Source organism: Micrasema longulum, unplaced genomic scaffold (assembly GCF_059751315.1).
Source record: "Micrasema longulum isolate JH-2025_06_02 unplaced genomic scaffold, ASM5975131v1 h1tg001413l, whole genome shotgun sequence".
In the NCBI taxonomy this organism is placed as follows: domain Eukaryota; kingdom Metazoa; phylum Arthropoda; class Insecta; order Trichoptera; family Brachycentridae; genus Micrasema; species Micrasema longulum.
The window spans coordinates 57,905-83,472 of NW_028278599.1; the positions used below are offsets into that span (position 1 = coordinate 57,905).

The 25,568-nt window shown below is 31.9% G+C and overlaps 1 protein-coding gene across 1 annotated transcript; it reads right to left on the reverse strand.

Moving 5' to 3' along the window:
- Nucleotides 1-3,725: 3,725 nt before the first annotated feature.
- On the reverse strand, nucleotides 3,726-11,269 carry Sdhaf3 (Succinate dehydrogenase assembly factor 3). Its single transcript, XM_088235649.1, has 3 exons — nucleotides 10,953-11,269; nucleotides 7,292-7,488; nucleotides 3,726-5,198 (listed from the first exon to the last, which is right to left on the reverse strand). The coding sequence occupies exons 1-2, from the start codon at nucleotides 11,118-11,120 to the stop codon at nucleotides 7,312-7,314; spliced, it is 345 nt and encodes a 114-aa protein (XP_088091775.1). The 5' UTR covers nucleotides 11,121-11,269; the 3' UTR covers nucleotides 3,726-5,198; nucleotides 7,292-7,311.
- Nucleotides 11,270-25,568: the final 14,299 nt, after the last annotated feature.

Sequence of the window (25,568 nt, forward strand, 5' to 3'; positions counted from 1 at the left end):
TGAACAACCTGTATATAATTAAATGCATAAAATATATTTATCTTTAAAGTTTATTTATCTCATATAGTGTCCATGCGGCTCGACTGTGGAATCATCTCCCATCCACCATCAAAGATGTTACTACATTATCTCTATTTAAATCACGTCTGAAGAAGCATCTCCTTTCTCTTCCTTAATCTCTCCTCCTTTCCTCTTTTTTCCTTTTTCCCATTGAGTAATAGTTTTGATTTAAGGTAATTTACAAACAAATACATTTATGTTCTATTTTTATATATCTTAAGCTTTTTAATTTTATTTATTTATTTATTTCATTAATTTTTCACGTCCATAAGGCTTTTACATACATGAAAGTTATACAAAATATGAGTATATAAACAACATTAAATTTAAAAAATACCATATAAAGCAACAAAAGATAGAACAGTGTTTAGAATTTAGAAGGTGACTGTAACAGACACGGCAGGTCACTTTCTCCCTCTTAACGATCGCGCCTGTCTCTAGGCACTGTATACTGTAGGCGTAGGTGTCACCACATAATAATCAGGCGTTAGGTAGCCGCAGCCGGCGTAATAAGCTCCTAAAAAGATTACCACTGTCTAGAGACCCCTTGCAGGCTCGCTAGTAGGTAGTACTGGCGGCTGCAACCTGAATCAGGCAACCAGGGTGTAAGGTCAGTACCACTTTGTCAGCGGAAACGGCGTTGTGTTCCAGGGGTAGCCAAGGTCCAATTTGTCCAGGGTCCAAAATCTAGTCCAGTGAATATTTTTTTTAAGTCCAGGAGGGTAGCGGCAGTCGAATATTCCAAGTAGCGGGGGGGTCCGGTTTGAAGTGAAGTCGGGAGAGACGTAATGGAGAGTAAAAGCCTGTAGTGAGGTTGAAGATGAACTGACTAATTATTTGGCCATTGGCCCTGTTTATACAGTAAAGTAAATTTGTCCACGCAGGTTGCTCCACTCGACCAATAGCGGGTGATGCTAGGCCAGAGGGAGAGTGAGTGCATTTACCTACTCTATTCATCCATCCCTCTCGCGCCACGTATAAAGACGCCCCCGCCCTGCTACCTGGTCACATTTCAGCGGAAACCGTGCGGCAGTTAACATTCAGACAGAAATAATATGTTAGACAGCAAATAAAAGTATTTTATTTTATATATCTAATAGTATGTATCTATTCTCTGTGCTTCGGTATGGCAACGACCACACCTAAAAGTGACAAATGCTAGTCTTAGTTCTCTGTTAAAAGGTCCCAGTAAGGGTCGCTAGGTTTTCAATATGCGGCGTTACGTCGGCAATAGCGATGTTAAAACTAGGCACGGGTACCTCATTTTTGAACCAGTTCCATAAGACAGTCTGAATGTTCTAAACTGTTGAGCTGCAGTTCAAATTTCTAATAGACGGCTCACAGCAGTACATTGTAAGTTTCATTCTAATCATACGTGTACACGACGCTTTACAGAAAATTAAATATGAGGTAAGCTGACTCACTACGTTTACGGTGATTCTGTGAACCATACATTTATTTGAAATTAAGTAAATATAACATTTATTTTTTAATTAATTTAAACTCTTTTCATTCCTCATACATTCCGGTATCTCTTTATACATTTTTGACATGGCAGTGTTGGCATCCGCTTTAACTCTGAATGTAATTGATGCATTTTTTCGTAAATACTTTGTATCCTACAGTGATGGTAAAATGAATGAATTTTAATAGTTTTATCAGTAGTATTTATGACTAATATTAATGCTTTTCCTTCCTTATCAACTTTAGTTAACGCGTTAGATACTTTTACACTTTTAATAATTTCAAAGTCTAGTATTATCCCTTCAGCTACTTCAGGATTGCAAGTTTTGATTTAAAGAAATACTTCCGATCTAGGTTTAAGTTAATAGATACATAATTATTTTATTATTTAAAGTAATGCTAATGTCATCAGATAAAATTAATAGATTTTTATGTTAATCAATTCTAGATCTATTATCCATAAGAAAATTATTTCCGATTATTCTGACATATTTAAGGTTTACATCCTTAACAAGATGAAATTTAAATCGAATATTGTTCAAATTAAATTTTATATTGATTGATCCTTCAGTTACGCAATCGATGTCAGATTTATTTTATCGCTTTTATCGTTTTAATGAATCTTTATTTTATTTAATAAGAGAAATGTTGGCACCAATGTCAATAAAAACATCATAATTTATAGAATACTTATCATCATCATAATAAGGCAATGTTCCGAATCTAGTTTAATCCAATTTAATATTATAAATGGGTAATAAATGAGTATATTTTACAAATATCTGCATCTTAAAATATTCCTTTATCCTATCGTTAAGATGCACAACATGGAATTGGTAGCATTTTAATGTTGAATATTCTTTTGATTTTTGTCTCCATTTTTATTTTTCAAAAAAGCCTCTCTTTCATGTGGATACTTAACAAAGCAATTATCAATGACATGACCTTTCTTTTTACAAAAATTGGAAAATAGAGTAGTTTTGTTTCCTAACCCGTTATTTCCATTAGGTTGTACATTTAAAACATTTTTAGTACTTTTAAAGCAATTACTGGATAAATGTTCTAGTTTGCCACACGCATAGTTTTTTACAGGTTGTATGTTCTTATTAGAACTTTGCAAATATCTAGTAATTTTTTCTTCATTGATAGCTATTTGACAAGCTTCTTAGAAGGTAGGAGGTGCTCTAATTCTGAGTAAATCAGAAAGCTTTGGATTAACTCCAAATATAAATGATTGCAATGCAAGATCATCAGCACCGCATATCTACCTTCTAATTTGATTTTAATTGCAGTGGATAGATGTTTTTAGGTTTTTTAGACGAGTATCCTAAAGATATAATTAGTAATATTTTCTGTACTTCCTTGCTTGCAATTAAGTAAATCTAATGAAAGATGTTGAGTTTTACTTTCTTCAAAATTTTGTTTTAAAAAAGATTTTAGTTGTTCCCAATTTTTGAAAATTTCATTACTACACGCTGTTTGAGCTTTGTCAGTAAGTCTCGATTGAATAAACTCTAATATAGGGTATTTCTGAATTTCACTAGCCAATTTTAGTGATCTTTCTCAGTTTATGAATAAGGGTGTTAATTTATTTCTATTTCCATTACAAGGAGTAATGAAATCTTTAAGAGCAGAGAATGAAAATGTCATTTTTTCACTTTCACTACTGCTTGCTTTGTTCATTGTTATATTAAAAAAAATTAATATTAATTTAATCTAACAAAAAATTAAAATATAAAGGAAGAAGTGGTCGAAATTATAAGACAATTATAGACTTACAAAAATATTTCAGAAGTTGACATTCCTGGTCAAATTCAGCTGGAGCACGGCGAGTTGATCAGTCTCGATGCCTTGTGGTACAGCTGCTACACCTTTTGTTGGATCTTTTCATCCCGATGAGGCAACTCTTCCTGGGAAGACGGTGAAAGCCAGATTCGCAATACAGCAAAGAGGATCCAAAGAACAAATGCCCAAAAGGAGATCCACTCAGCGATGAAGAAGTCCCTTTTTAAAGAAATATTTTTCTTTAAGTCTCTTCTATCGTGTCTTGTAGTTTCTTGTGGTGGTAGTTTTCTTGATTTTATATTCACTTCTGCCAATAAGTCATGAGCGTTAACCTGATAATTGTAAGAAACTTAGAAGCAGGCTATGTTAGGGGTAGTCTTCTTCCTCAGGATTGTCCATAAATGAATACACTTATGCAAATACTTCAATTTATTTATTAAGAAGGAAAATGGCAAGTATAAATATATTTGTATTCGTACAACTGCTGAATAATAATGATACTGCTGGGATGTGCAATGCCTTTTCACAGTTTCTTGTTTCTTATTGCATAGTTTTCTAGAATTTGCTAATGCGTATTTTTAATATGTCAACAAGATAAAGTTATCAATTAAATATACAATTAGCTCGCTTTCCAGAATTTACTAATGCGTATTAAATTAACCACAAGATGACAACAGAGGGAAGTCCAATTGATAATTATGTCATAGGTTATAACAGAGCGAAGTCAATATCACTAAAAACGTTGTCATTGTAAGGTCAAATTCTATAACTTTCAAAGGCTTTCTTTCTTGGCCTTTTCTACAGATGCCACCTTGGAGTAGGCAGAACCAAATATTTAAGTTACTTGGAATTGTGTGATGGTTCGGCCAGGGTTAGTGACTTGCCAGTTATCATAAGCTGCGGAATACGCTTTTTTTAAGGGCCCAAAAAAGCCAGTATCTAGACTGCAGTTTATGAGTGGTGTGCGGTAAGCTCAAGAGAACATCTCCAGATTATATAGCCATTTCATAAGCGGCTAAGCTTAAATATAGTGGTTGTTAAAAATGAATAAAACAACAGGTGTTTCTTTAGCAACGTGAAACATCATAAAAAATGTTGAAGCTATTCTAAGAATAATTTACAGTTCATGTACCCTGAATCGGACACAGAAGTAAAGAATCCTTTGGAGCTCCTTGCATCAATTCAATCTTCATGCGCTTGCGGGGAAAAATCAATGCTGGGAAAGCAAATATTCCAGTAGAGCATTCATGCAACAAACTATTGTTTGACCTCTTTCAGCGGAAACAATTATACTGACTATTTTTTTCCCTTGTTTCTTGGGCATAAACTTTTGGCAACTTGTTTGGAACTGCCTGCAACCCAGTTTCGTTCATGTTAAAAATATGTCTGCCGACAAATTGATGAGTAGCAATCAACATTTCAAATTTTAAAAAAATCTGTCTACTTGCACTCTGTTAAACCCAGCAGCACGTGCTAAACTTGTTTTCTCTGGTTGCCCGAGACTTAGTTTATGTCTTCACGAGAACTCTTCCACCCATGTTTTACAGGCCTGTTTGCTTCGTTTGTTAAATCACTGATCGAGTCCAGTTTCTTAGCAAGTTCAACTGCGAATCATACCAATTATTTTATTGTTACTCCATTAAAATAATTGTCCAGTTCTTTACAGTGATTGGCTAATGCCTCTTCCATTTCAGTAGTAAAAACCTTTTACAATCTACCTGGAATCAAACTTAATTTAAGTGTTTTACGAAGCGTAGCTTCATGTATGCCAATAGATTTTGCAATAGATCTTTGTCTTTCCCCTCATTAATTATTTTTTACATTTTTAAAAATATTTTCCTCATTAAGAATAATTTTTTGTTTTTTTTTTTTGTATTTTTTCCCATTTTCTGCAATTAAAGAGATAACACTGTAAGTAATTTAGTACCAAAATAATATGCTGATATTTTCATACAAGCTAAGAATATGCATGCATACTGTTTGGGTGTGTACTCTTTGCTTTAGCACCAATTTAGATTAGATCAGATTGATTTATTTATGACAAAATACATCATTTTAACTTTACATATTACATTATATTACATATTTTATTTGTACTATATATTCCCAATCAGCCAAAGTGCTGGTATGAGGGGATATAATATATTATGACACAATAGTTTTAATAAAAAGTCGATAAAATAACATCACATATCACTCAATTAGCAGACATAATCAAAATTATTTATAAAATAAAAACTAGTAACAAAACAAATACTCTTGAAAATAGTTCAATGATCACTAAACAAAATAAAATAAAACTCACTGTTGCTTTAATAGCCTGTGAAACAGATGATTTGATTTTATGGGTTTTAATATCAAAACCACAAAAAAAATAGTTAACGGTTTTTATAAGAAATGCAATCAAACACTTAATGTGAATGACCATAGACAACTGATTAAACTCGCAGTGTTACCAACTTTGAAAATGTGTTTTAAATAAATCGCAATGCGTACTCTTTGCTAGTGCATACTCTTTCATGCTTTACTGTATTTATTTTCTCATTTCATCCTGTGTATATACAGAACGAAGCATCTTATTAGAATTATCTACCACATATGTTATGTGAATTTGCAAAACAATCATGAGATCTTTGATTCGGAAATTGCGTATTAGAAAGGTGGGTAAGGAAATACAAACGTTTCTTTGGATTCTTTATTTCTTTTATATACAAATTACGGCTATTTGACAGTTTTGTTGAGTCATCATTTCTTTATTTGCCCTCAGGGCACTAAATTGATCTAATTGTAATGTTTCTTCATTAATATATAAGATCAGTCTTACGCTTCAAATCCCAGTCCAAGGATTATGAAATATTAAAGTGAAATCCACTTCAATTGATTATTAAACGTTGACTTTACTGGGAATCAAACCCGGACCTCAGGTATAATAGGCAAACACACTAGCCATCACACCACGAATGCTTATAACCACTCGATTTTCCTTTTTTAGGATTTTTACCTGATAGTAACCATCAAATTGAGAACACTAATTGTTCAGGGTTAGAGATGTTTCCTTGGAGAGATTATACATTAAATAAATAAGTATTGCAAAGGTTTTATTCACACATCAACATCATATTACATAAATAATATTTAATAAATATCTAAGGCCATACAGGGAAAAAAGATCAAGTCAAATTGTACGATTTTTATATTTTTTTACTGTTTTAGTGCTAGACGGTATCTTAACTGACGGTATCTTAATATCAAAAGTGTACTAAATAGCAAATGTATGAGTTTATGTATATGTAAAAAATTCCCTCTTGATTTTTCAGCAAACGAGAATTCCGACTTGGCCAGTTTTTATTGTATGCTCACGATATGTTAACGCAATTTAATACTACCGAATAAGCGAATACGCATAAAATACGCTTTAAAATTTATGCAAATTAAAAATTTAACCTAAAATAATAGCTTTCGATAATTTAGATAAACGGGGATACATTTAAGATGTGAAGTAGGGTACTTTGTTTGAATTTATACAAATCACAAGAATCCGCTCGCTTAAATTAGGATAATTAATAAGGCAAATCATTTCAATCTTTGTTTGAACAAAAATACATAATATATTATAAGTTGAGTTAACAATGCCCAATAGTTTCACAGGAAAGTATAATAAAGATACCAACCTGTAAAACTCAACATATTTTTTACTGAATTTCAATTTAAAAAATTGAGAGATGATTGATGTCCTATTGATTTCTCAAAAGATTTATTATAATTATCATCATTGAGAAAGTTGAATTTATAAACATATGCAATATAGCTGGTTAAGATCTCAAGAAGGGTTCTAAGAAAATAATGCCGAACAAATACAAGATAGTAATAAAATGCTGACGCTTCCCTAGCATGCAAAAAAATCTAAATTATTTCATTAATTTATCTGAACGCATGGTGGTAACATAGTTTATTGAAATGCAAAATAAATAAATGTATTTACGTAATATCAGTAATTAGATTTCATTTTTCAGATTTCTCCTTAGTTGCTTTCATGAGTTCATATAGCTGAGCTATTTGTTCATCTCTCATATGTTCCAGCAAATGTGGATCCAGGTCTTTCCCAAATTCGTTAGAGTTGGCAAGGTGAGGGTTCATGTTTTTGGTAGTGAATTGATCCTTTAAATTAATCGCGTAGTCCTGAAATGATGAAACAAAAACAATTCAATAGCTGGTTTAAAAATTACACTTTGATCAAAGATCAGATGTCGCATAGTAACAAAGTAACCCTTTATTTAGTTATGTCACCTGGCAATAAGTCCTTTTGTGTGTTAAACGTAATTGTAAGAAAACATCCTCATATGAATGACATCAATATAAGTGTGAGTTCTTACTGAGATATATTAATAAAGAGAGATAAATCAGAAGTGTAACAAACATGTTTTAGGTAACAGAATTTCCAGAATATTCATTTAAAACCTAAAGTGCAATAGTACTGAATATTTGACCACGAGGCAGACAAAATATCATATTATGGTCAAAATATACAAATTAAGCATGTATTATAATTAACACTCGAATATATTTTAAAATATATTGTTAATTGGTTATCGCCTTGTTTCTGTGAGATACACGATAAAGTTTTCAGGTCTGCCTTTTACAAAAATAAGAAACTGATCTGAAAAATATTTATATTTCTCGTATTTTCAAAGTGTCTTTTTTTAGTATCGCGTAGTAAAAAAACTGAACATTGAAATAATATATTTAATAAGTTATGGTGCGTGTTTTTTAGAAATTGATTTTTTAAGTGTTCTTTTTAAGTTCCCAAAATTTAAAATGTCGGGTCCCGGTCTTAGCAGCGATGAAATTTTGAATAATTTAGAATCAATAGACTCAGATTTTGAAATGACTGAGAGTGAAAATAGTACTGAAGCTGTTGAACCGATAACTATGATTCCGATACTGAAATCACTGTCGAGGAAGGTGATGATGCCTCGTGGATTGCAGGCCCTTTTGTACCTATAATACACGAATTCGATGATTTCGCATCAGGTATTAATCCTACTACAATGTTAACTGAAGATTCCGTAGAACTAGACTTTTTTGAACATTTTTTGAATAGAGAAATTATGACAAAAATAGTTAACGAATCCAATAAGTTTTATCAGTACAAAATGAGCACTGTTTATTTTACGGAAAAGGCGAGAATTCACAAATGGGTGGACACAACAGTTTCGGAAATGTATGTTTTCATGGCTATAACTTTCGCAATGACGAGGACTAAGCGTTTGACGATAGAAGAATATTGGAGTACAAACTTTATACTTCACACTCCGTTTTTTGGAATGACGATGTCCAGAGACAGGTACCAATTATTGTTGCAAATGCTCCATTTTAGTGATAGTAATGTCCAAACACCGACTGACAAACTTTATAAAATTAGATTTCTTCTTGACCATACCAGAACAATTTTTAAAGCAACCATGATGCCTCATGAAAATCTATGTATCGACAAAAGCATTATTGTTTTCAAAGGTCATTTATTATTTATACATTCCTACAACAATACATTCCTTCGAAACGTCACAGGTTTGGCATAAAAATGTTTGTTTTGTGCGACGTTACAACGGGTTTTATTTTCGATTTTATTATATACGTCGGAGCTGAAACTGAAATCGATAATACGCACGGTCTCGGTATTACAGGTGCTGTAGTAACCACACTGTTATCGGACTATTTTGGAAATGGTCATAATTTATGGTGCGATAACTGGTATACCAGTCCCCAGTTATTTAAGTATCTTCACGACCAAAAAACCAACGCCTGTGGCACCGTCCGAAAAAACAGAAAAGATATGCCAATTTTCGAAAAACTGAAAAAAGGAGAAGTGCAATCAAAGTCTCAGTCTCCATTACTAGCAATAAAATGGCACGATAAACGCGAAGTACACATGCTTACAACACTTCACGATGAATCTATGGCATCATCGGGGAAAACCAATAGGACAACAGGAGAACCTATTTTACAACCTCAATGAGTATTAGATTACAATCAAAACATGGGGCTGGTTGACAAAGCAGACATGATGCTTAGCAACTTGAATTGCACGAGAAAATCAGTTAAGTGGTATAGAAAAGTTGCTTTTCATATTATCGACCTTTATTTGTTAAATGCACATATTATGTTTCAAACAATAAAATCAAAAAAAATTAGCTTGGCCGATTTCCAATTGGCAGTGATTGAACAATTAGTGAAAAAATATCACAAAGTTGTACCCCATATTTTCCATCCGACAACATCAAGCGATAACTCACTTCGAGCATCCTCGTCAATAACGAATAAACATATACTCGTTAAAATTCTTCCAACAGAAAAAGTGCCAAACCCCCGTCGAAGGTGTCGTGTCTGTGCCACTTCTAAACTAAAACCGAAAATGAGAAAACAAACTTAATTTGTGTGCGCTGAGTGTAATGTACCGCTGTGCGTTGACAAATGTTTTCAAATTTATCATGACAAAAAAAAAAACTGATTTCTGTGACAGATATAATAATAGAAAACATTTCGTTGTTTATGTATTTTTAAGTGTTTTATTTTTAATCTAAGACCTTTTCAAGTGTTTACTATAAAAACTATAACGACGCCCGGCGGTGTAGTCTGCTGCGGTACCCGCGCATGGCTCTGTTATGCGGTACGTATTATTATATACTATATGCACGCATCTACTTATGTAGTCTAGCTATGGCGACGCTGGCCTTGTATGGGAGATTATTTTCGATGATTTATCGAGTTTTAGTAATGTTTGAGGTGTTTATTTACATTTAGAAACGTACTTCAGAATCTTTGTGATGATTTCATTAACACAAGATGTTAAAATATGAGCGTTATTATTGTTTAAAGTCATAAATAAGATTAGGCAAAAGGACTGCCGCGTGTGAACGTAGCAGGGGATATTTTTGTCGCCTCGAATAGGTTAAGTACCCTAATATAAATTAAAAATAATGTGTTCAATACATAATGACAAAAACATCAGAGTTTTACTAGGGCTGGCTGTTTTCTGTAAAATGCACATCTTATGTTGTGTGGTCAGCCAGACTTTTAAAATCATTAAAACTGGTCAAATACATGATTTAATATTTTTTTTGTATTATTAAAAAAAACCTACGCATTATTTATCATCTATCAAAGCAAAAGAATATTACAACTGTTGCGTAGATTTGATTTTTTACTCTTTTCAGAAAGGTGCTTATTTATTAGCTCAGTGTCACTTTTCTATTGCTGGATGTATTCTGCATAACTACGCTCAATTTTTGCTGACTATGTTTTCAAAAAATAAATATGAAATGGTTTGTCAAAATTATTTTACCAAAATTGATTTTGAAGTTGTAAGAGAATATGCCAAAATGTTATGTTCATAAATTTAAAAAAAACATTTATTTGTAATGGTAAATTATGATCGGAATTAAAAAGGTCCTCAAGAACAAGACAGATAAACCGACGAATTAAGTTACTATCGCAATAATATTAAGGCCAATTCGATTACTTAAGGCGAAAACTTTATTACTTGTTCAGTACTTAAATACCAAAATGTAATTTCATTATACATACACATATTTATACCAGAAAGTACACAATAACTTTAAATTGTTATTCGAGTATCATCTTACCGTCCATTCATTCAAAAACATAACTGCTTCAGTTTCACTACACTTTTTATGTCTTTTAAATTCTTCTCTGGCGTATTCATTTCCTAGCGATCTCAATTCTACGGGGAGACTTCTGTGTAGTCGAAGTATGGTTTTATACAATGTTCTTACATGTTTAACTCGCTCCATGTTTAATTTTATTTAAAAATTGAAGGTTTTTAAGAATGTGTCCGGTGACAACACTGCCCAAACCGTTCAGTAATATCTAAGTTGTTTTAAGTTTTTATTTAAAATGATAGGGTTATGTAAACTCCGTAGAAAGCAACTGTCATTTGTAACTGTCGTCACCATAGATAATATTTCGAGGAAAAGATACCTATAAAAATTTATGTAGTTAATTTTATAAGTTAAGTACTCTGAGTTATTAGTAACCTAAACCTCTATCAGCAGTTTTTTATGTTTTTTATTGCAGATTAAATTGTTTGTTCTACGTGGAGAATACATATTTTTATTTTGTTGCAATATTTATACAATTTGTTACAACTTGTAATTACGGTTTATGGGGGTTTATCGATTTATTTTATAAAAGATTTTTGAACAGCAAGTAATGTACATTGGTAAATGGTGTAATAAGGTTAATAAAAATAATCATTTGAAAAATTCAAACATAGAGGTTTCTGAAATAAAATTAAAGTGGAAAATTTCAAACCGCACTTAAAAAAAATAAAAAAAGGTGGATTGACAAATTAAAAAAAAGAATAATAATAAAAAACATGCGATTTGTTGCTGATAGCTATTTAATATATATCTAAATTAGTTACTATTTTAAATAAAAAAGGAAAAAAACTTTTTTTTAAAAAAACGTCAACGTCACCGTGAATTATTTTTATAAAATTTAATAAAACAAAAAAATATTTAATATTAACGCACGTAGCTTTTTTAATTAATTAAAATAGGTCGATCCCAACGTGCTGCCGCCGATGGCGATTATGGAATACTCTGGAAATAATAATTTAAACACGATAATGTGCCAATTCGTTCTTGAATGTATTCGTAAAATATTGCTGTGCAAATACCTTACAAAAATGTACAGTAGAATTCCAAATATCCATTCGCAAAACGGATAATTGTTTTTTTTTCCGAAAAAGGGGTCTATTTGGTTATATGTTGAGAATGAAAATAAATGATTGGAAATGAAGAATGACCTCTTGATTATTGAAATGAAAAGGCAAAACTTTTCCATGTTAAGCGTAGTTACAAATGTTGTACATTACTACGGTATGTACGTATCGTAGGTACTGTAAATGAAATTCATTGCTTGTTGAACATTTTGGTCAAAACAAGCTGTTTGACTGTCATCATCCGTTTTTGGACAGCCAAGTTGTTATTTTGCGAATCGCAGTACGTTTCCGTCTTCATTTTTTTGTCTGTATTTATCTACCGATTGATTACAAAGCCGGCTCCTTTAACGTCTCGATACCTACACTCAGAAATATAGTAAAACAGATGGAAAAATATAATAACTAATTATTATATTAGAGTGGCAACTTTCGTTCGCCTAGATACTCTTATATAAGATTCTGATACTCTTACATTAGATTCTGCCCTGTTAACATATGTTAATTAGCCGCTCGTTTTCAAAACTAACAGTTATGTCAGAATTTAAGTCGACTTTTAAATTGACTTATTTCACTCTCATATTTTAATCAGATTTTAAGCAAAAAGGTGACTACCTCGGAACGATTAAAAATTGAAATATATCGTAGTCAAAGGAAAACTTGCTCGGTGGGACAAAACTTTTGTCACATTTTGTACGTCGGTACAAACTGATGTACTTACATTAAAACTTGGTGAGGGGATCGGTAGTGTATTTTCGTAATTGGTCGGGAGAGTTTTATCTTCGACTATGACGTCATACTGAAGCTATGTCATTTTAGTGGGTAGATATGTGTACCGTGACGCATGCTTTCCCTTATTTCATATCCATATACCCACCCAAAACTTGAAAGTGGGGGGTGGGTAGTGTATCTTTGTGATCGCTAGAGAGAATTTATCTTCAACTATACCGTCAAGGCCTTTATTTTCCCATCATAATCGAGGACCTGAAATGCTTCTCGTAGGGTAGTGGTAAAACTTTTCAAAGAACATAAATATGTACTTACTTCAAATACGCAAATCCTGTGATGTTTCCAAAATGTGTAGGGAGGGTTTTTCTTCTTTAGATGTTTGATTGTTTTGTTTGTATTTTTATGTTCTTGTTCCTTTCGAAGAGAGTGGTGGTGTCACAGGGAAACTAGATTATGTGGTTGCGCGAGTGGTTGGTGGGATTGAGTAGTTTGTAGCTGGATGGACCGCCAGTGGATGAAGGTCCACCTATCCTACCCATCCTGTGATCTCCTAACTTTCAACGTTTGTTATTCTCCTCGTCTCTATGGCCATGGGTAGCTACGGTTGCTATGGGAACAATTTTACATATCCATGCACACATTTTTTCTTCTTGATAATTTCTGCCAACTACCGCATGTTCATAATTTTATCTGCCTGCATCTGCTTGTCCTGTAATCATCTGCCCGCATCTGAACAACTTTACATTTTCTGACTGTCGCTCCGCCACATTCATCTTTATATTTTGCAAATAACTTTAGTGAAAGTGCTGTGTTCACCAAAAAAGGAAAAAAACTACCCAGAAGCCAGGACTTGGAGATAACATCCGGATTCCTCTCCCTGATTCCCTTTCCTGTCTTCCTAAAGGTAGGATTTTTGCTTGCTGTGGTTTGTTTAGCCGCATATTGTTCGTTTCCGCATTTACCATCTCCGCGCAACGCATCATTTCTTTCCCCGCAAAAATTAACACAGATTAACAATTCAGTCAAATAATATATACGCAACTTATAATCGCCACTCCAATATGTATGGTGAATGTACTGACCTTGTACATACGTACGTATTTGATTGATCGCAATTTGTGATCAATTATTATTTTAATTGACTATATTGCAGTGATGATTAGGTACAATGGATGCTTTTAAACTTTATAAGTTTTGTTATATTTTGCGTTAGTTGTATTTTTTTTTATGTTCGCTAAATTAGTATTATATAACAGTTTCAGTAAAATATTTAGAAGATGAGTTGACTTAATTATGTAATAGTTTAGCAGTGTACACCAAGTATTTTCTAATAAAAAAAACAAAACTTAAGTAGACATGCATTATGCGTATACAGCGGCCTCCGTGGTGTAGTGGTCAAGACGATTGACTCACACACGGAAGGTTCCGGGTTCGATTCCCGGTGAGAACACTAAAAAACAAACGTGATTTTTCTCAAGCCTGGGTGTTCTGTGATATAATTCACAACTGTTATTATGCCTCCTGGCCTGTTGTTGTGCAAAAAAAAATTAAATTAAAAATTTCGCAACGATATTACAATATTCATAATACTATCGTCATTCGATGACAGCTCCATAGTTAGATCATATGGGGTCCACAAATAACCTCCGGGTATCTCTGTCAGCTGCCAGCTCCTGCGATGAACTACAAAGAGTACCCAACTAAAAAAAGTTAAATGCATACCTCATATAATTTTTTTACAAAAAAAATATGCGTTTTTAAAAACATGAACTAAATAGTGGAACACATAAAAAAACTTTTTAGGAGAGGGTCGCGGACTTTGAGTTACAAAATATAGGTACATAGGCGTGAGTTCAGTGGTTTAAATTTATTTTTATTTTTATTAGACTGTTAAAGTAAGCCAAAATTTTTTTTGTAATTTTTATATATCGTGTTATCAGCGGAACGATTTTTTAAAGTTTTGTATTTCTGAAATAACTCCGCGTGTGACGTCAGAGGTTCTTTTCCGGTTATTCTCGATCAGTTCTTCCCATTGGTCCATCCACGGCAAGCAAACCGGAAGTCTTCCATAACTCTTATATAATATCATATAAACCAGCGACGTTATTCAAAGTAGTTGCTTTTTATTAGAATGTTTTTTATTATTTTTTTCGTACGTTTTCAGGAAAGTTTGCCGTAGGTACATTTAAATACTAAATTTTTTACCGCGCGCAAGAAAACATTTTTTGTATCGAGTTTCCCGTAGGGCCGAAGTTCCTCATTTCACATAATATTAACCGTGTAAATACTTTCAAATATGCATTATCAAACTCAAATCAAAATATGTTATACTGAAAATAACGGTTAAATTTTGGTTTTACAAAACAAAAAAACATAAAAAAAACATGAGGTCTTATTCAATTTTTAAGTGAATTAGAAAAAAATGTTCATATGACTTTGATAAGATTATACAAAAGAGAGAGTATACAAAAATAAAAATAAATAAAATAATTTTTATTTTCATCTTGCTAAGGTTTTGCATTTATATCGGAAGTATATTTACATAAATTGGGCATGCTCTCTTTTTGTTAATTTATTTAAATAGACATTACGCAGCTTGCGTTTAACGTTTTACCATTAGTAAATCATAATGAGTATAATATTACAAAAAAGCTTATATTATATTTGTTAATTAATATAGTATATATTTCTGCTTAATTCTATCTTTATTGTTGTCTTATTGATTAAATGAGGGAGTTTAGTGCTATTCCAAACGATTTAAAAAATATTTTCTGACATGATAACAATGAGTACATATAAAGCATTTCATTGTATGGCGAAACACATTGTTAACGCATATTAAAGTGTCATCCCGTTTAATTATGATTACCCGTGTATGGCATAATCGAACGAACCAACCTTCGTGGGATGAAAGGTAATATCACGTTTTTGACGTCATCACTCTTGGTACTAAAAAAGCCAATTAAAAATACGTAAAAAATCTTCAAAAAAAATAAAAAATAATTAGTTTGAAATCTTCCTCTCTATTTACATCCGTAGAGCTTAAAATATGTGTCATATAACAAATTAACGAAAACCAATAAAACCATACATTTGAACAAATATTGTAGATCGAAAACAGGTTTTCATATTATATAATACAGTAAAACTCCAATCATACGGATTAATTAGTACCAGACATTATCACATAAAAACTTACTTAAACATGTTCAGCATGTGCTTTGACGACGAAACGCGCCGGCCGCCTGCGCCCTTTTATATTTTTTATTATAACACCTCCATTATTTTTTATTTGCTGATAACGATCGGGTTATTTGGCAATCCAGATGACGAGTCCGGATAAACGGAGCTCTAATATATTACGTTATATTAAGAAAAACGAAAAATACATTTTTATTATTTTCTTTTCCCATACAGTACTTAAAATATTCTCCAATAAAAGCAGGTAAATTAACATAATTTAATGAAAGTGGTCTGCGTTTTTTGATTTCAACTTATTATTTCAGAGGATAACTTGTAGAACTCTATGTTAATTATTGAATCAAAGAACCACATGTTTTTGGTTTTGATGATATACGTATTATAACTTTTCACATCAGCACATAAGAGAATTATCCAATTATAAGAGAATCGACTGCCAGCAAAGCGCTTGGAGTATTTTAAAATTTAAAAGTTAGAAACTAGGAGACAAATTATAGATATGATGTACTTGTATAATATAATTCACAATAATGTTGATTTAGTGTTTTGTATTGAAAATGTGTCGTTGTACGTTCCCCGTGGGCGTTTAAAATCACCTGATACATTTTACCTTCCAATTTTTACAAACAATATGACACATTTTAACCCTCTTGCAAGTATGTTAAGATTCTATAACAAAATAGAAAAAAAAGTTAACATTGACATTTGACATTGACATTTGATTATAAAAAAAATATTATTATGTGTCTTAAATCAAATGCCCAATCTTTATTTTTGTGTATGTAAATTAATTTTAGTCTATTTTATTACATCGTATGTTTTTATTTTCTCTTTTCTTTTCTTAAAAAAAAATGTAGTTTCTTATGTTTAACTCAATTTTATTTCTTTAACTTAATCTTTATTTGTATCTTTCACTAAACCTAATCTTTATTATTACTAAAATTGATTTTACACCTTTATTTCATATAATTTATGAAAGATGGTGGAGTTCTATAATTAAGGATATATATAAAGAATGTTAGTAATGCTTACTTAAAAAATGTACCTATTTTATGTATCCTTGTTGAACTTCCAAATAAATAAAATTTTAAAAAAGGTAAATAAAACCGAAGTTTTGTTTTAAAATTGAGTAGATTTTTCAAAACAAATTTTAATTAATTAGCAAAACGCATAACCAAACAATGGACAATAATGCTAAACTAATGATAAAACGGCTGCTTTCAAAAAATCTTAAGAAGACTCAGGAATATGCTACTAGACGTTACCTTATATAAAACAATCATAGGTCATAATATTCATATTAAGACTCAAGTTTTCCTGGTGGCCCATTTTTTCCATCACAGGAAGGTTCCAACTTTTGGTCCAAAGTCCCTTTTGGTCCTACTATTCATGCTCTATCTCTCTCTCTCTCCCTGGCTCCTGCTCTTAGAGGACTGTGGTTCGTCAAATCGTCGACCCCGGCTCGTCCTGGCCCAAGACCTGCCACGCCGTCAGTTTGCGGAGAATCCACCTTCATTGGACATCGAAGATAGGACACCCTGCTGGTTTGCATGAGTCTTTGAAGCTGATCACCCTAGGAGACCCAGTCCAGCTTCAGGGAGCTGCACTACTTGGACCCGAACAGCGCATAGTAAGCGCATTGAAACCCATTCTTTTATCGTATTGTTAGGAACTGATTAATTGCACACCATTTTACCTTTTGTCTATATATCAATAGATCTAGATTGCAAACTTTTATATCCTCTGGCTGTTAAGCCCGCTAGATTTGAATAACTGAATTCAGATTAGTATATCCCTCCTAAGTATTGGAAATTTTTATATTAATGTTCCGTGGGATTATGTAATATTGTAAATTTGTTTTAGTAATACTTATGTATTTTTAAATAATACCTTACCGGTGACAAACCATATAAAACTAATTTGCTATATTTCCTCGTCCTTCAATAATCTCAAACAAATTATCATATAATCTTATGTTTAATCTGTCCATGATTTTTTACTCACTCATAACCTGTCTGAATGATTAATGAAATATATTTATTTCTTTCGTTACACTTTTTTTTAAATAAGTAGTTTTTAGTCCCTGCCGTTTTCAGAGACACACACATAAAATATTACGACGTGGTAACTAGCCCAAAAAAACTCAAATTTTTATGTAGTTTTTTGGGTAAAACGTATTTCTATTTTATGATTACATTTTTTTTCCACCCAGCCGAGAGTAAGCAGTTTCACTTACCTAATTTTAATATTTCTCACAATATCATTTGGTTATAATGTATTACTCACTAGGGACTTCCGTGCCGAAGAACACAGTTTTTTTAAATTATATAAATTCATAATAAATGCAATCTAGGAATACATTGGGTTAGTGAGCTGTTATTAGTTGGTTTGAATCACGTTATGGCTACGTTTTAACATCAAAATAATGTTTTGTTCCAATGACCAAAACAAGAATATCTTTATTTCCCGTATGGTTTAGTAAAGAATTGATTGATCTCTTTTCCAAGAGAAAAACAGCACATAAAATCTATAAATGTCTAGAAAACGGTTTGATTATATCATTTTTCAAAAACTTAGATACGAATGTAAAAAGTTTTCTCTTAGTTGCCATAATAAATATATAAATAGTTTGAAAATTCAGTAAGCGATGTTAAAAAAGTATTTAATAATTCTAAAACTCTTGAAAACGGCATTACTTCTCGATCATATGTTATGCACTATTCTTTAAAAACTGTAAGCAATTTAAAAGAAAAAGTTAATTTTTTTAGGAAAATTTTTTAATAGTGTATACGAACAAATTAGTCAGCAAACCAATTTAACTGTGATTAAAAGTTATGCAAATTTGGACCTGTCCTGTCTTAATATTGAAGTGTCAGATATAGAAAAAAGCATTCAACAATTAAAATCTAAATGTAGTTATGGACCCGATAAAATACCATGCATATTTATTAAAAAATGTATTTATTTTCTTCTACATCAACTTCATATAATTTTTAATAAATCTTTGTCTGAGGGATATTTTCCTGAACTGTGGAAAAAAAGTTTTTTAACCCCGATTTTTAAGAATGAAGATAGAAGTGATATTACAAATTACAGACCAATATGTATACAATCCGCTATTCCATAACTTTTTGAAAAGATTATCTTGAGTAAATCTTCTTGTGTTAGCCAGATAGTAACCACTTCTCAACATGGATTTAGTCATCTAGATCAACTCTAAGTAACCTTATTTTATACGAACATATTATTTCAGATACTTTTATAAAACGAAAACAGTTTGACTCGATCTGTACTGATTTTAGTAAAGCCTTTGATAAGGTATGTCTAAAAATTCTTGTGCATAAATTATCAAGCTTGGGTATAAGTGGACCTATGCTAAATTGGTTTACTAGTTATTTAACTGGTAGAATACTTACTGTAAAAAAATTATGACATTCAATCTGATTCCTTCTTTGCCACAAGTGGTGTTCTCCAGGGATCCCACTTGGGTCCAATACTGTTCATTATCTTTGTAAATGATGTAATAGACATATTTAATGATGTAGAGGTATTGTTGTTGGCTGACGATATAAAAAGGTTTAAAGTAATAAAACCTGTAAATGATTGTTTAACTCTTCAGAAAAATTTAGACAAATAATTTATTTGGTGTTCGACTAATAAGCTGCAACTAAACATTAAAAAATGTCAGGTCATGCGATTTTTCAGAACAAATAATCCTATCGAATTTGATTATTCGATTGGGAACAACAAACTTCTTGCTGTTTCTGAAGTGCGAGATCTAGGTGTCATTTTTGATCGAAAGTTCTTTCATCAGTCACATAAACTGCATAGCCAATAAATCCTTAAAAATGTTAGGATTTATTTTGCGAGTGACAGAGGACTTTACAAATATTAATACTTTGAAATTGATGTATACAGCTTTTGGCCAATTGGAATACAACTCAACTAGGTATGTGGACTCCGTATTATAGTTCACACCAATATACTCTTGAAAGAGTTCAAAATAAATTTTTAAGATACGTTAATTTTAAACTCGGAATTCGATGTGAATTTTTTAACTATGATTTCCTTTTAAATACTTTGAACTTGTTAAAACTAACTGAGAGAAGAAAAATTATAGATTTATTGAATTTATTTAAGATTGTCAACTTTACATGGGACTGCCGAAATCTAATAGCGCTCATTAACTTCAAGGAACCCGGACGAATGACTCGTCAAGTACCTCCGTTTAGTTGCAACAATTCACGTACAGTATACTCGTATAATGCTATTATGAATCGACTCCTTGTTCTCGGCAATAACTATTCCGACGTTGCTGATATTTTTCACTTATAGCTTATACCAGCGTTTTTCAACCTTTTTCATGACACGACCCCCCTAGTGTCAAAAAATATTTCGCGACCCCCCAACCCTTTTTTCCATGTATGTTAAAAATATATAATACTTACAAAAATTTTAGACGTTTGCGTTATTTGCAATCTGATATAAACATATAATTAAGTATTAAGTACGTAAAACACATAATTTTAAATTGAATACGTGGCCAATTGATAACTAACAAACAAATACAAACATATTAGATGTATATAAATTAATAAAATATATCGTTAGGGTTAGACTTCCAGCGCCATCTGTTGGTTTAATTAATTTTTAACCTAGACCAGTTGATTGATTTTTCTTAATCAAACAAAGAAAAAATTAGTTATACTGTGCGTAAAGCGATCACTTGAACCTGGGATGCTATTCTAAACCACTCTCGCAGCACGAGAAAACAGTTTTTTTCGTGTATTTTGTGTGTAAATACACGAGATAATACGGCCGCGAGAGCGTTTGGAAAACCAGCCCTGCCTATAGCATATCCTAAGCCCTGTAAACACCCATACTTCCATATATTATTGCCCTACAGTTGAAATTTCTACATGTCTTGGAAAACTCCGCAGGGGGGCAAAATACAGTTAAAACATTAGGACACATTTAAAATACGGTTTTTAATAATCAATTTAAAAAGTTAAGTGTGTTGGCAAATCCATATTGGTCACGGAACGTGGCGGGCAATTTGTTGTTTTTGCTGTCAGTCCTTTTTTCAGTAGTTTCGATTTCCGCTGCTTACTTTTTTTCTCAAACATTTTGTCGACAGCTTCTGTAGACAAAAAAAAACATTTAGTAAAAAAATACATTTGTCCATGCGTTTTGTAGCTGCAAGATGTTTGGTAATCTACTCGTAGCTTCCACAGTGTACGTGTTATGACTTATAAAATTATTTCATACTTAAATTTCATAATACGGGCTAGAATACCAACCGCCCATACGCTCTGTAGCTGCAGGACGAGTAATTTAGTTCATATTTTTAAACGATACGTACAAAAAAAAAAATATAAATTTTGATTAATTTTTAAAATCATGTAAAGAGGGACTAGATTTTTTATCGGGTATGCGCTATGTAGTTGAAAGACGTGTTCGGTTATTTAATCTACAACGCTCTTGGCACTATACAACATTATTAATATAGTATATATTTTATATAAAAGTAATAAAAATAACATAAACGTAGGTACCTAATTGGTAAATAAGTAAATATGAGATAGCTTTGATATTTAAAGAGAAAATTGGTTATAAGTAAACAGGGGATCGCTATAATAAGTAAAGAGGAGATTACTCTAGTAAGTAAGTAAAGGGAGGATTGCTATAATACGTAAGGAAGAGATTGCTACGATACGAAAAGAAGGGATTGCTATAATAAGCTATGATCGGTAGAAAACTGCTATAATAAATAAATATAGTTACCTTGCAGGACTTTTACGTCGTCTACCTGCGACTTGTATAATTGAACGACGTCGTCTAGGCATTTTACTGTTGGTTCGTTCAGCGACTTCATGTCTGCAATTAATACTGTATCCGAAGAAGCGTTATCATCATCCTGCATAAAAATAAGACAAAATAATATTCGTGATAGCGATGACGTTTCTAGCGATTATGGTGATGTTAAGTCAATATTTTGTTTATTTATTGTTTTCTTTTCATTTTCATTTTTTTTGTTCTTAATTAGTACTTTATGCCCAAAACCCGCAAGATTTTTGCTCTAAGGCTCCTTTATCGCACCGAGAGTGTATATTATTTTAGAAGAGCGTGTTAACTTTCCAAAGAAATATTCAGGACTGGATATCTCTTTAGGGGTGCAATTTCAGTTGCAAACTTTTAGATGATATTCAATGGTATAATATATTAGTGTTTAAAATTAAAAGTCATTATAACTGATTTTAAAAAATATTTTGTGGATGATGTTTGTTGTACCGTTTTTCTATTCGTCCCAGCTCGATAGAGCACTTCAATTCTATTTAGTTGGCTTGTGACCGCATAATGTAAAAAAGGATAATTTGGAAATTAATGAAATAAAATCAGTATGTGAAAATATAGCCGCTATTTAAACATTAAAATCGTTATTAATAAAAAATTTAACTGTAAATAAAGGCTGAAATTGACAAAACCAATTGTTCTAAAAAGAAGAAAAAGATAGGCAGATGTTTAACGCCTGCACAAAAGGCAGTTCGCCTAGCAAGAGCAAACGTGTTAAAATACTTATTTACAACAAGCAAGCTACAAAATTTGGTATTTTTTTGTGAAATTTTTTTTACGGTTCAGCAATATGTAAACAAACAAAACGATCGTGTATGGTAACAATGCAAATTAAAAGACAATTTAGACCAGCGAATTGCTCTGCAAAAGCAAACACCCGCATCAGTGATGGTTTGGGCCGCGGTAACTGCCGCAGGACCCTCACCTCTCGTTTTTATTGAACAAGGCATAAAGGTAAATCAGCAAATCTACCGTGTAAAAAGATTTTAAATTATGGCCTTAGACACGTAAAAAAAATGATAAAAATCCATTGGACATTTCAACAAGACTTGGCACCATCCATAAAGCTTGTAAAACCCAACGTTTTTTACAAGATATAGTTCCCTGCTTCATTTCATCACAATAGTGGCCTCCATATTCCCCAGACTTAAACCCAATGGACTTTTCCATCTGGTCCATTCTAGAGGCCAAAGTATCAGCTAAAAAAAATGAGACGGTCGACGCCTTAAAGATTGCTCTTCGCCGAGAGTGGGACAAAATACTATGTGCCCACATTCGTGCAGCGTGTGAAGCCTTCTTGGACAAACTTGATGCTTTTATCCGCGCTAAAGGTGGCTTCATCGGACAATAACATACTTTAAACCAATTTAACCAAATAACAGATTTTAAAGTAAACGAGAAAAGTCTTTCATGTTGAAAACGATATTCGAAAAATTGTTGTTTCCATATATGCCACGGAAAACTCCGATATTGACCGACGATAAATTCACTTTTATTATTTTATGTATAGAATCTTAAAATCATAAGCATTAGTATTTTTATTTTAACAATAAAAACAACATAAATATGAGTTTTGCTCCTCGCGCAATCTTGAAATCTGAATCGATGCGATGTTTAAAAAATAAAATAATAAAAATTAGGACATAGTATTGGAGGAATTTTGAACAAACAATGATCTTGTTTGTTGAGTTATATTATAAGCAAATGCGTTCAATATTTAATTTTAGAACGTAAACAGTAAAATTACTGTGCTTAATATCCGTATGCAGAGACAAAACTTAAGGTGAGGAAAGTACATTCTAATTTCAAATACGGAGAATAACCCGAAGGTGAAGACAATAGAATGTACTCTCCTCACCTTAAGGTTTGTCTTTGCATACGGGTATAAATGTCTCCGCGCTGTGTCCCATCAACACATTCATAAACACGAGTGAGTACTTGTAGTATAATGCTAGATCTCTGTTCACAAATCGGTTAGAACACTTTTATTTGATTGATTATTGATGTAATTTATTTGTGTACACATTAAAACTTATTTGATTATTGAAGTTCAAGTATTTGGGAAGATAACCAAACGATAAATTATACGGATAAATGCCTTTGTCTCCTATAACTAAACTCTCAATCCGTGATTTTTAGCGCTTAAAAATATGCCGCCGCGTACGGGTGTCGATAAACGTAATCTATGCTGAGCGGTGAAAGAGTTAAGAAAAAATTTAAATGTTTTTACGATATACTACAGTTTTTTAATTCAAAAATCCAAATTGTTAAAATTACAAAATTTTTAATAGGTAACACTTCGATCGCCGACCTCTGTATATACATATACCTACTCGAAAATATTAAAAAATAAAATATTACAGGACTCAACACGCCAATTTATATGCCTTGTTGGTGAATATTATTTACATTAAAACATATGATAATGATAATAATATCTTTATTGGGAATTAAGAAAAAAAAAACATTTACATCTGAAAAATAATATTAATACAATGCGTATTAAAAAACATTCATATATAATCCCTAAGACTATAATGTTGTCTATATATTTCCAATATCATGATTTTTTTGTTGCATCTATCTGTGTAGGTAAACCCGTACCAAGATAGATGCAAGTTGTAACATTATGGTGTGGTAACGGTAGGGTATCGCATCCACAGGCAGCTCAGCAAGAAGCGACAGCAAGGCGATCTACGGTCACTCGTTTTAATATTTTTTATTTCTCTATAATAAGATTCTTTGCATGATCTTATTACCAATTTGCAAATATTACGGTAGTGTACATATTTTCTCTTGAGCTCGATATCGTGGGGATGTTTTTGAATGAGCTGTATAATTTATCTCTCTTTTTTAAACATTTGGGGATGCCACCCGTTATCCATGGATTGAGTTTAATTTTACGGTGAGGTATAATTTTAGAAGATGTATTATTTGAACAAGGTTTCTATAAATTTGTTAAATGCAGAATTAATGCATTCATCAGAAAAAACTTCATTCCATGTTTAAGAAGCTAAATTATTTCCTAAAATATCGTAATCAGTATATTTTACACTTTTATTAATTAAGTCCCTTCTGCGATTTATGTAATGTTATTTTTTTATAAGGATTCCAGTTGTATAATGATCCGTTATATCTTTTTGAATGACAAACGTATGAACGTGATTAAAGCCTTTTGTAAATACATGATCGAGGCAAGTCCCGGATTTCGGTCTAATAGGTACATTTAAATTATTTATGAAACCATTTTTAGCGAGCAAACATAGATAGGTAAGTATTTACACGCGTATTCAAATGTTTTAGCAAATCGAGTTCCATATCCCCGAGAAGCACAGCATTAGACTTATTTGTTTCTAAAATATAACCAAGGGTGTCAAAGAACTTTGACACGTTATGTTTTGATGGTGATCTATACATGCAGTACCTACAGAACAATGTGTTCAATCGTTCTCTTTAAACAATTAGCTTTAATATGGGTTATTTCTACAATATTTTTTATATTTTTTTTTATTTAATTTTTTGTATGAAATGTTATTTGTACATGGGCTTATTGCCAAATGGCAATTTCTTCCAACCAACCAATAAAATAAAAGTTTTATTTTTATAATTCAAGTTACAGAACATATTCAACAGAAAAAAAAAGATTAAAAAGTTAATAATATATAAAAATAGAAATAAACGTATTTGTTTAAAAATTACCTTAAATCAAAACTATTACTTAATGGGAAAAAGGAAA